Below are 12,737 nucleotides of genomic sequence, written 5' to 3'. Positions count from 1 at the left end.
GCCACCTCCACCCCTCCCACTGCCTGTTTCTGAGTGTCCCATCTGGGCAGAAGGGAGCACCATGTCTGAGGGACACCCTCTGCCTTGGCAATACACACCAGGTCTCACCTCTCTAAGCCCCATCCCTGTGCTGTGGACAGGCATTCTTCACCCTGCACAAAGCCTGTCATGCCCTGGCAGGTGTGTGTGGCTGTGGCCGGAGGCAACCATGTCCTCTCAGCCCTTGACCACATCAGACACATGGGAGGGAAGAGTGAACGCCCTTGGGATTCACTTAAAACATAGAACACACATCATCCGACTGTCACTGCAGCCAGTTGTGGACAGGGAGGTCATGAAAGGAACCTCATTTTTTCCAAGGCCACCTTCACCCATGGCTGCCACAGGCTGATCAGAAGGAGCCAGTGCCTGATGCCCCCTCACACAGGAGGTGGCAGAGAGCAAAGAGGTTGGTATATCAGGACACGTGGCGGGGCAGGACCACCATCGTCCCAAGCTCGTGCAGTGGTCGGAGGGAGGAGAGGAAGTGGCCTCCCATGGAAAGGCCCCTGGGGGACAGTGGAGCTTCCGAAGGAGCCTGGAGGCCTTGGCTGCCTGCCCACACCTTGCCAATGCTGATGAGTGGTTCACTTTCACACAGGGGAGGCTTTCGGTCGTTATTTCTAAAGTTTGGAGTTAAAGTTCTTCACAGGCTCTTAGTCTTAAAAAAGCACTAACTCTCCCAGACGGCCATGTCTCCAGGCCGGAACCGTGCCAAGCTCCTTTCATCCACCTGGGCATCCACTTAGCAGGACAGAAAGGACATGGTGACATTGGAGCCACTGGGTGCACACAGCCACATTTCTTGCCCTTCCATTATTCAGGCCCTCAAATGGGAAACACCATGGGAAATAATCATAGAAAAGAAAGCAAAATTGGAAAAGGAAAAAGGAATGCAAGAAAGATGGCAAGAGAAGAAGGAAAGAGGGAGAGAGGACAGTCCCAGAAGCTGCAGGACTGAGTGTTTCCTGGGTTTCTAGGACTAGACAAAGTGAGGGGCAGAATGAATGAATAAGTCAATGTGTGAATCAGCTGTGGTGATCTGAGCCTCAGAAAATGCTTATGTTGAAGCTATTAACTTCCAGGAAGGAAACTGAGATGGTGCACCCCACCCTGTGGGAACTGAAGGGCCTGATGACACACTCCTCCTGGCTGCTGGGGCCAGGGCAGCCTCCAGAGAGAAACAGAGACAAGGCTGCTGGTGGGGGCTCTGGGAGACCCAGAGCTTTCTGTCCAGCTCTGAGCCAGCTAAGGTCCCTAGAAGCCTTCAGCAATTTCATTTCCTCATCTTAGAGGCACCAGTGCCCAGGATCCTGTCTGGCCCCAGAATGGAATGAGACAGGGTGTGTTGACCTGAATTCAGGGCCCCCAACACAGAGGGCTATGGGAGGGAGGGACACCCCCGGAGAGGGGTGCCCTGAGGAGACAAGAATGGGACCCCCTTCCTCCAAGGCCTCAGCTCAACCCCGGTGCCCAGGAGGTGCTCCCCATGGCTCAGGGTCACATAGGCTGTGGAGTCACAGCACAACTGGAGGCATGAAAACCAAAGGCAATAACAGTCCCTGACTCCAACCCCAAGAGGACACTGATACCTGGAAACCTCTGGGTGCTGGCGCCTGGCTGTGCGGGACTGTCAAGCAGGCTAGCTGGTGCCTGCAGGGCCTGCCCTGCCCATGTGTTAGGTAGGGGCAGGGAGGTGCAGAAGCAGAAGTGGGTGAGCCCAGCAAACAGAAGGCTTAAGCATGGAGGCAGGGCATCAGGGCCAAGGCAGAAGCAGCTGGAGCATGACAGGAGAGGGGAGGACAAGGAGCTTTCTCTTCATTATCAGCGTTCAGTTCATTCAGCAAGAGCCACACAGCCTGCGGCCTGCCGAGCCACGGCAGGGCTTACATTCCCTGGTCGGTTCTGGGCTTTTCCCAGATCTCTAGGGCAGTGAGAAGGCAGGCTCAAACAGCCCTGTCGGGGGTCTTCAGGAGAGGCTGGAGGGTGAGGAATGGGGCAAGAGCAGCGCAGGAGCCTGCAGCAGCCCCTAGCCCCCAGCGGAGAGGTGAACAGCAGAGCTCAGAGCAGGGGCACACAGGCAGAGCAGCCCCAGCCAAGCAGAATCGGCCCCTCCAGGGCCCTGCCCCTCTGCCCATCTCAGGAGAGCTAGGGCCAGCCGAGGCTTGGCACCTTGGAGAGGGCTGATTTTGGCAGGAGCCTCATGGAAGGAGAGCAAAGCGAGGGTGCCGCCCAAGAGACAGGAGGTCAGGGAGCGCAAACATACTTGAGGTCAGCAGAGTGGGCAGCCATGAGGTTTCTGAGGCTCTTGTCAGCAAGAGGGCAACCAGAGAGGCTGAAAGAGAAGAGATGGGATATTGGGGTAAGCCAAAGAGGGGAGCAGAGGAGGAGGAGCGGAGGAAGACCCACCAAGAAGCACCCAGGCCAGACAGACCCGAGCGGGAGACAAACCTGCGGTGGGAGGCATAGTTCCCAGTGATGTGGCCGCTGCCGTCACAGCCAGGGGTGGGACAGCTGGACAAAGGAAAAAGAGTGTCAGACCAGAGAGTGGTGTGTACCTGTCCCCCAGGCTAAGCCTGCTCTACGAGGGCGACTGATGCCCGCTCCTGGCTCGTGGCTCCTCCTCCCCTCAGTCCTTGGAGGACAGCCGGTGCCTCTCAGGCTGGAAGTTTCTCCCACACAACTTAAGAAGAAAAAGGTAACCAAATTAAAGTTGAGCTTAAAGTTAGGATGCCTGTGACGCACATGCTGTGTGTGCCCGTGTATGTGCCCGTGAATATTTAGGCAGGGAGCTCCTTCCCTTTTCCAGGCCCTGAAGCAGCAAGGCCTTCCCTGGATCCAGCTGCTCCCAGGAGGGCAAGACACAGGTGTGAGGGTACAAGAGGAGTTCAGGGTGGGGAGAAGAGGGACCCCAGAAATGTACTCTGAGCACATGTGAGAGGTGGATCACCTGTGGAGCAGGTGCCAGGCACAGCCTCTCACAGTCCCCTAGGAGAGGTGGCTGGCAATGAAGGCTGACCTGAAGGTCACTGACATCTGACCATTATCCATCAGCAACTTTGACTGTTCCAGCCCCATGTGGACCAGCTCAGACACACAGCATCTGGGCCAGCCAGCATGACAGAGTTGAGGGTGGTGAGCCCTAAGGCAGTGCATTCCAGGCCTTGGCCACGGAGCCCTGGGCAGAACGTGCCCAGCTGCGGCCTCAGGGAGAGGGCTGGGCCTCTGGTTGCCCCGAGGGCTTCCAGTGGAGCTCTCTGAGGAACTCTCCTCCACTCTGCCCCTGCTCTGCTCTGTCCTGCTTGGTGAGCTTGGCCAGGGAATTTCTTTGTTCTTAATCACTTTTGGAAGATTGCAGTAAAGCCAACCACAACGCAAAGGTGTTGGGAAACCTCTGACTGCTCTGGCTCCTGTCGCAGGCCGCCCGGATCAAGGTGGTCAGGACAGGTCGGAGGAAGCCTGAGCAGACCCACTCGTCACGGGTCGGGACCGGGGCCTGTTCCTCCCCAGGCCAGAGGGTCTCCTAGGAGCTGTGCCAGCCAAAGCAGGGACTCACGTGAGCAGCTCCTTCTTTATGTCCTTGGAGAGAAACTTCAGCTTAAAGTTGGTCAGGGTGACTTCCCCCGGATACTTCCGCTCCTCAAAATTCTCTTCCGACACTTCCTGGTCATCTGCTTCAGAAGAAGCAAAAGAATGGGCTGCTGGCTCTGACTGCAAAAAACCAGCAGGGAGATGTTTTAACCGGCTGGCGGGGAGGCCTGGGCGCCCAACCCGGTGGGCGAGGGAGAGGAACCCTTCAGGACAGTGCCCGGAGTCTCCTGTCTTCTGGATAAGGGAGGAAGACTTAACTCCCCAGCAAAACACAGAAGACACACCCCCGAGGGGCCGGATCCCTCCCCCACTTCAGCCAGAGCTCCTGGGTTGCCCTAAAAATGAGAAGGCCTGGTGCTGCCCAGTGTGGCAGGCTCCTGACACCCTCCCTGGCCTCAGGTGTGTGGGTCCCCTCCACCACGCCACTCCACAGTGTAAACATCAGGATACTGTCCCTTCAGAGCCAGGGATGGCACTCAATAGACAGTAGGCACTAAATAAGTGTTACTGAAATGCCATGAAGATGGGACGGCACAACGAGGGTAATAATATACAAATTACTGGCCGGGCGCAGTGGCTCAAGCCTGTAATCCCAGCACTTTGGGAGGCCGAGGCGGGTGGATCACGAGGTCAGGAGATCGAGACCATCCTGGCGAACACGGTGAAACCCCGTCTCTACTAAAAAATACAAAAAACTAGCCGGGCGAGGTGGCGGGCGACTGTAGTCCCAGCTACTCGGGAGGCTGAGGCAGGAGAATGGCGTGAACCCGGGAGGCGGAGCTTGCAGTGAGCTGAGATCCGGCCACTGCACTCCAGCCTGGGCGACAGAGCGAGACTCCGTCTCAAAAAATAATAATAATAATAATAATAATATACAAATTACGATCATTGCAGTGGTCTTGAAACCACCTGGGCTGACACGCCCACCAATGCGATGCCTTGACCATGGCAGGTACTTGATAAAGGCTTCAAACTGAATGCTGGGTATGGAGGCTCAGTGCTATGGACACAGGTAAGCAGGACGCTGTAACCAGAGCTCAAATTCCAGTCCTGACAAGCACTCGCATGTGTCCCAGGCAGGTGGCTCAGGCTCCTAGGGCCCAGGTGCCACTCTTTTAAACTTGAGGTAACAGCAGTCCCTCACGGGTTTTTGGGGATCAAATGAGGAAATGCCCTTGAAGCCCACGGCCCAGCATAATAACAGTCTTCGGACAATTGGACCTTGTTGTGGGTTCCAAGGCTCCTCCTCTATAAAATGGGGCGACCTGAGGGTGGTGTGAGAGCCAGTGAGGAAGTCTGGCTCCCCACTGAGGCCGGATTATGGAGGGGCCTGATCCAGCCCCCACCCTTCATAGAGGCCTAGCCCCACCTCCCTCATTCCTCCTTGAGGGTCTGGCCCTGCTCCTTCCACAGGGACCCTTCCATCTCCTGAGGGGCTTTGGGGGAGGGGAAGGAGAGGGAGAGAGAGAGGAGCCTGCTAGTCTCACACATGCCGCTGCTGCCACCTGGACCCTGGGCTGCCCTCAGAGCTGGACTTTTCTCTTCAGGACACACACCTCCTTGGGAAAAAACCCAGAATTAGCCTCTGAGGGCTCTTCTTTCACATGTTTTAGGGAATAACTAAAAAGGGAAGGAGCCTCTGCTTCCCAGATCACAGTTCCAACACCCACGCCAGGTTGGTCCTGGTCTCAGGGACCTGCCACTGCCCACCATGGGCGATCCTAAGCCCATGGTGGTGGGAGGCTCAAAACCCAAGAAACCTGAGCTTTTCCCCAGTCAACTCATGGGATCTGAAAGACGCCTTTCTCCTCCCCATGCCTCCAGAGTGCCCGCGTTGGTACTGGCCGCCACGCCCCACAGGGGTGAGAAGACCACCTCCTTCTTGACAGAAAAGAAGCATGGCCCTGCTGCTGAAAATCCCACCTAGAGGGTGGGCCCCTGAGTCCCAGCCGCTCAGAAGATGAAGGACCCTTCACGAAAAGGGATGTCTCCCCCTGAGGCTCTACTAGAACCTGTGAGGGGGAGCTTCCTTGAAAAGCCCACATTACAACAACCTCAGGCAGGGCAAGCAGCCTCCTGACTGCTTGCCCAGGCGCCTGCACCCACCTCCTCAGGTTCCTCCTCTCTCAGGCGGCTAGGCTTGGTGTAGTCCAGGGGCCGGTCCCACTCATCCTGGCGGGAGGCCTGGCTGGACTGGGGAGAGGTCATGGAGCTGCTGGGGGCGCTGGTGCTGCTCTGGCGCTGGGAGGTGTCAGGAGACTTCACGCCGGGGCTGCTGCTGCAGCTGCTGTTGCTGGGGAAAGCCTGTTCTCGCTTGCGGTGTTTGTGCATGCTCAAGTCCAGGGTTCCATTTTCATCTACCTCAATATCCACAGACTGTAATTGCAAAGGTGAAATCTGTTAGCGATTCCAGCACCTTCCCGTGTGTGCCTTCTGGTACATTTTAATCAAATGTACAGAGTTGGAAACACTGGTTCCCATAGAAGGAAGCAGAACAACACAGATAGACAGGCAGCGAGAGGGGAAAAATCCAACTGCCATTTCCTGATTTCCCATGAAGGAGGCCCTGCAATTCCTCTTGCCTTCCAACAGCACAAAACCCAGTCCCTCAGGACATGTCATAAACATGGGTAGGACCAGGTCCTCTGAGCAAGGAGAGTGTGTCAGTAACCACAAGACTGCGGAAAACACATGTGAACAGGGCACGTGCACCGCCCTGGACTCAGAAGGAGACACCTGGGAATGTGTGTGCACCACCCTCAGGCTCAGAGGGAGACACGTGGGAACTTGTGCTCACAGCCCTTGGTCCCCCTTCACTCAGCACACAAGGTTCTCTTGGTGGACCCATCCATGCTCTGCGGTCCTTGGGGCCAGGGCCAGGAGGGAGAAAAAGTAAAGAATGAGAATTGCCAGCTAGACACGAGCCATTCCTAGGGACATTTTGTGCGGACAGCAGGTGGGCCTGACTGCAAATTCCACCAACTCACCTCTCCCAAGAAAGGCGGATGCACTGACCTTGCTGGGGAGGTCCTGTGGCTTCGTGCTGAGGTTCTCAGGCATCTCCCAGCAGCGTGTGGAGAGGTTCAGGATGGCAGTGGCAGCCATGTGTGCAGCCTCGGCATCGTGTGAGTAGTCAAAGCCTGCAGAAGAGGATGAAGTGCTCCTCACATAACTACTGGAGGGGCTGTGCCTGGGGGAAGAGGCCTTTGGGAAAGGTTTGGCTGCAAAAAGGGAACAACACCAGGCTGATACACAATTGAAAAGAGGCAGCAATGCAGACAAGTCAGTGGGGAGGGGGGACTTTGGGAGCGATTCAAAGGCCCAGGGCACAGCTATGTCGAAGTGGGCCAGGGGCTTGGCCACCCATCCCAGTCCCATGTCCTCACACACCTCATTCCCACCCACCCTCCTCTAGGGGACTGAGGAGACAATCTCGTTTCCGGCTCAGTGAAAATTTGGGCAAAAAGAATAAAAGCCTCCAAGACATTCCAGCAGCCCTGATATCTCACACAGAAATAACTTGTCTATCAGAAACTGAAGCGTTCTGTAAATAGGATGAGTGTGCCGCATCGCCCAAAGAGGAAAAATTTGTGATATCATCTCAAAGGGGTGTACCCGTATTTAGGCTGACTTGGTGTCCCCAGTAACCATCACTGCCTCAAAAAAGTAACATGACTGCTCAAATGAATGTGGCGAATGAAGGCACGGAATGTTATCTTTTCTAGTAATTGTACTGTAGCCACAAAATCACTCTCATGCACGATGTTCTCAGCAATCACGATGTCACCAGTATATCCAGAAAGGTCTAGATATATTGGAAAGCTTATCGTGTGGTCCCCTCTCCACTGGTACCATTGCATTCCCTCATCCAAGTAGGCGTGTGTGCCCGGAGGCAGGAAGTCCTCCGCCCTAACGAGCAGGCTCTGCCAGAGTTAGGAGGAGAGTCACACCCCACTGGAGCTGCCGCAATCAGACTCGTCACTGTCATGTTTCGGGCTGACAACATCTGCCCTAAAACGCCCCTCCCAATCTCGTGTGTGCACCAAATGCTTTTCCATTCCACATACATTTCAGAGCTAATGAGCTTATTCCACAAACTAGGACATAAGTGACAAGACAAGACAGAAAGGATTGCTCTTAAAGATTTGTAGGAATGATTTTTGTCAGTACAATTACCCAGAAAATTTGTCGCTAATGTCACAAATAACACATTGTATCCGGTAAGACGGTCCCCACCAGGAGACCAATGGCTTCCCGCCAGGGCACTGGGCCCAGCCCTGCAGTCATCTGGCCCCACCCAGCCCACAGTCTGACCCTCCCCAGAGGCAGTGCTGGGAAATGGACGCCCGGCGGCATTGGGATTAAACAGGTAGCACGAGGACAGTGGGGAGAGTGGGGTCTCCCAGGGTGAACCACGTTAGTGGAGTTGCTCTGAAGTCTTCGGAGACACACACTCATAACAGATCTGGGTTTTGTTTCACAAATAATTAGGAGACACATAATGTTAATGGTGAACATGAAGGTGGCAGCAGGAGTGAGATGCAGGCCCCAAGAAAGCCGCCACAGTGCCTACTGGGACAGCTGAGTCCTCCAGCCTGCATCGTGGTCCCCTCATGAGGGTGGAGATTCCCTCCCTAGTAGCTCCTCGAGATGGTCCCTCCTCCACTGCCCCTTGAATCCTGCCCCTCCCAGGAGCAACACGGAAGAGAAACAACAGCAATTCTCCCCAACTTACATTGAAAGGCTTTAGGTGAGGTTTCGCTGGTCTGAATCTTTGGGGCAAGCATGCGTTTGCCAAAAACCTGAGCATCGAAACTTGCGTAGTCAAAGGTGACCTTGGAGAACTTCTCCAGCTCCTTGGCCAAGTTGGCCCTGGGCGTGGTGGGGGCCACGTGGGGCCGGCAGCTCCCATATGGAGGGGCCTCCAGCTGCTTCACGAAGCACATAGGCCTGGGGTGCAGTACAGGGATGCACAGCCAGTGAGATGGGACCCGGGGATCCCATGCCGCCCTCCCCAACCCCAATCCACAGCCCAGGCAGGGGCCTCACAGCGTCTGGTGAGGAAGGAGACTCAGGGAGATACTCCCCCTGCATATTCCACCATTAAAGCTGGGCAGAGTTCCACCTCCCAGGGCCAAGGGCTCCCAGAGCAGGCCCATGAAGAACTATGGCCGGTCCTGCTGACAGCATCAGCTAGAGGAGGGCCCAAGATTTTCCCCAGAACTTAGGAGAGCAGGTTTCAAACAGCTCAGCTACAGCTGGAGTGAGTATCGGGCAGAGGGCAAACAGCAGCATAGCCCAGGACAACAGCAAGACACTCCAAGGCGGAATAAGCTAGAACTCCCCAGCAAGGAGGAAGTTGAGGAATCTACAGGAGACGCTAGTTGTATCAAGTGCATTTCTGAGGAGTGGTCTCAGGGCCAGGCCTGACCCTTCTTCATTCAGCCAGGGACTCAGCCCTCAGCTGCCCTCTTCTTAAAGCTGTGTGGAGGTGAACCCTCAAGAACTGCTGGAAGGGTTAACAACAGACACAGAAAAGCTACTGCAAGCACTCAGTTCACTCCCACTAATGCTCTTGGAAGACTTCAGGATTTTACATGCACAAAAGATGGCATGAAGAAAGTGGCATAGAAGGCACAGGAGGCAGGAAGACTGGTGGTTGATGCTGGTGACTACACAGGCACAGAGGGGTTTCTGAACCTGGCAGCTCAGAGAAGAGGAGGTCCCAGCAAGCAGCTATGGCTTTCTTTGTTCCTGTCTGGACCAAGCAGTGACTTCAGTCTGGAAAATGTGCAATCGGTGGAATTAAGAAGGAACTGACAGGCCTGGCGCGGTGGCTCAAGCCTGTAATCCCAGCACTTTGGGAGGCCGAGACGGGCGGATCACGAGGTCAGGAGATCGAGACCATCCTGGCGAACACAGTGAAACCCCGTCTCTACTAAAAAATACAAAAAACTAGCCGGGCGAGGTGGCGGGCGCCTGTAGTCCCAGCTACTCGGGAGGCTGAGGCAGGAGAATGGCGTGAACCCGGGAGGCAGAGCTTGCAGTGAGCTGAGATCCGGCCACTGCACTCCAGCCTGGGCGACACAGCAAGACTCCGTCTCAAAAAAAAAAAAAAAAAAGGAGCTGGCTGACAATGACAGCCTCCAAGGTGCTGGGTGCTGCTACAAGAACTTAAGTGTGGACTAAGAACCGAGCCCAGCACAGAGGACCGCCAGGCCAGTCCTGCAACTGTGACCAGCTCTGATGGGCCTGGAAGAACTGAACACTACCAGGACTTGGGTGCATTCTCCTTCTCCAAGAAGGGTGGGAGCCCCAGGATGGACCCTGGCCCCAGTGGCAGATAGAAAGTGACAAGAGTAAGGCCAGGAGGGAAAAAACTAACTTTAAACTTAACATTGGGTCAGGTGTGGTGGCTTATGTCTATACTCCAAGCACTTTGGGAGGCCAAGGCAGGTCTCTTGAAGCCAACAGTAAGAAACCAGCTTAGGCAACATAGTGAGACCCTCTCTATAAAAAAAAATTACACGAAAAAATAGCCAGGCATTGTGGCACACCTGTATTTCTAGCTACTCAGGAGGCTGAGGTGGGAGGATCACTTGAGACCAGGAGTTTGAGGTTATAGTGAGTTATGATTAAAACCACTGCACTCCAGCCTGAGCAACAGAGTGAGACTCTGTCACTAGAAATGATAATAATAATAAAGTTAACATTGATACCACTGTTGATGGCTTCCTTGGCCAAGGCTTCAGTCAGAATCTATACACTTATTGTCCGCAATGCCAACAAAGCTTGGCAAAGCCTGTCCTCACACCCCAAAGTTCGACAACCAGAAATGTGGGCTAGAAAGAATCAACAGAGCCTGATGGGAGGCCTCCTGCACCCTAGCCACAGTCTCTAGCGTTCAGTGAGTGTTCACCAGGGGCTGAGGGCGGCAGAGTCACTTGAGCCTCATGAGCGACTTAGTTTGTTGTCCTACTTTTATAAGTGAACAAACTGAGGTCACAGTCCCAGGGAGCGCAGTCTCCGAAGTTGGAACCTGTTTGACACCCCTGCCTGGCCTCACACGGGGGCCAAATCTGTGGTTTGACATTTTATCGGTGATTTAGATCAAAGAGGGAAAGGATTGAATTAGCAACTGACAGGAAGCTGGAGGGAACAGCAAATAAGAATGAGGAAAAAGCAGCTTCAAACCATTGTGAGAGCCAGCTGGTGGAAAGCAGCCTGCTGGGACCTGCAGGGCTGAAGGTGCCTGTGTGTGGGCTGGCAAGCATGCCCATAGAGCAGGAAGGCGAGTCTCTGTCCTCGGCCCAGAGATCCCACGTGTGGGAATCGCACCTTCAGAGGAACCCTCTGGAGCAGGGCAGGGAAGGGCCTGGGTATGACACAGCCAAGGTGAGCAGCCCAGATCATCTGGCTGGGACTTTGCCAATTACGTGCCAGGAAGGGCTGGGGTCAGGTGGGCCCTGAAAGGAGGCGGACAGTGGAAGGGACTATGCAGTCATTCACACTCACCCCAGCCGGGGTCTCCTACACTCTCGTTTGGTGAGACAGATATGGAACAGGGGTCTGAGAGCCGGGGAGGAGGAGTGTGTGAGTTCTAGTTCCTCAGGGAATGGGGGAGCAGTGTGTCTGCAGGTGAAGACAGGAGCAGTGGAAGTGTCCTCTTCAACAGTGGGTACCACGGTCCAAGGACTCAGCCCCACAGAGGAGAGACTTTGAAGCCAGGCAGGATGGGCAGGGTGGCCTTGGGCAACTCTCTGAGCCTCTGGCCTTATCTGTGGCACTTACTTCTTAGAGCCACGTGGAAGGAGGGGACACTAATGGGATGCATTCTGAAAGATCCTTATTGATGAAAGCCAAATCTACACATGCACACACACACGGACTCACACGCACATGTAAACATACTGGCACATATGCAAACACAAACAGGCGTGTGAACAGACACACACATGCTCCACACGCTCACACACACCTACTGCAATCTCAGAACCTCAGGGGCCATTCAGGGGAGCAAAGCCTGCACCCACCCCTCCTCCTTGACTTGGGGTCTAACCCTGAGGTCGGGGAGGGACAGGCAGGATGGCCAAGGATTAGTGGCTCATGGTGCTTCCTGGACGTCTGTGGTCCTCGGCTGGTGCAGTCTACTCTCTCCAGACAGGACTAGCATCTCCACAAATGAATTCCCAAGGAGCCTCAAGTGGTCACATCAGACGACTCTAAGGAGGCAGAGCACCATGTCCAGGGCAGAGGCAGCTGTGCGGGAGTTTGTGCTTTGGCTGAGGCACTGGCGAACGTGGCAGACATGAGACTCTGTCCTGTGTGGCCCCAAAACTGCCCCGCAGTCCTGCTCCTGGGCAGCTCAGGGCATGTGCACACTCCTGTACGTGCAGTCACACACATGCACTCACACACATGCACTCACACACGTGCACTCACACACGTACACTCACAAGCATTCACACACATGCACTCACACACATGCACTCACACCCGTGCACACACATACACTTGCATGCACTCACACCCATGCACTCACACATGTACACTCACAAGCAGTCACACACATGCACTCACACACATGCACTCACAAGCACTCGCACACGTGCACTCACACACATGCACTCACACACATGCACTCACAAGCACTCGCACACGTGCACTCACACACGTACACTCACAAGCACTCACACACGTGCACTCACATACACTTGCATGCACTCACACCCATGCACTCACACGTACACTCACAAGCAGTCACACACGTGCACTCACACACGTGCACTCACACACGTGCACTCACACACGTGCACTCACACGCACACACGTGCACTCACACACGTACACTCACAAGCACTCACACACGTGCACTCACATACACTTGCATGCACTCACACCCATGCACTCACACATGTACACTCACAAGCAGTCACACACGTGCACTCACACACGTGCACTCACACACGTGCACTCACACACACACGTGCACTCACACACGTACACTCACAAGCACTCACACACGTGCACTCACACACATACACTTGCATGCACTCACAACCATGCACTCACACATGTACACTCACAAGCAGTCACACACGTGCACT

At 54.9% G+C, this 12,737-nt stretch overlaps 1 protein-coding gene across 5 annotated transcripts in view; it reads right to left on the bottom strand.

The window, feature by feature from the left end:
- The window catches only part of MYT1 (myelin transcription factor 1), a 114,651-nt gene that overhangs the window by 14,865 nt on the left and 87,049 nt on the right, over positions 1-12,737 (bottom strand). For 3 of the 5 annotated variants that reach the window (XM_033187071.1, XM_033187072.1, XM_033187069.1), the window contains 6 exons: positions 8,366-8,580; positions 6,646-6,851; positions 5,737-6,006; positions 3,596-3,750; positions 2,491-2,553; positions 2,306-2,374 (listed from right to left, as the gene is read on the bottom strand). In XM_033187071.1, the coding sequence (XP_033042962.1) occupies positions 2,306-2,374; positions 2,491-2,553; positions 3,596-3,750; positions 5,737-6,006; positions 6,646-6,851; positions 8,366-8,580 (978 nt within the window). The remainder of the gene's footprint in view (positions 1-2,305; positions 2,375-2,490; positions 2,554-3,595; positions 3,751-5,736; positions 6,007-6,645; positions 6,852-8,365; positions 8,581-12,737) is intronic. The other 2 variants (XM_033187074.1, XM_033187073.1) reach the window with 2 other exon arrangements.

The sequence above is a fragment of the Trachypithecus francoisi genome, unplaced genomic scaffold (genome assembly GCF_009764315.1).
Source record: "Trachypithecus francoisi isolate TF-2019V2 unplaced genomic scaffold, Tfra_2.0 Lachesis_group21, whole genome shotgun sequence".
NCBI lineage: Eukaryota > Metazoa > Chordata > Mammalia > Primates > Cercopithecidae > Trachypithecus > Trachypithecus francoisi.
Note: the sequence above shows the minus strand (reverse complement) of the source record. Positions and strands in the feature narration are given on the sequence as shown.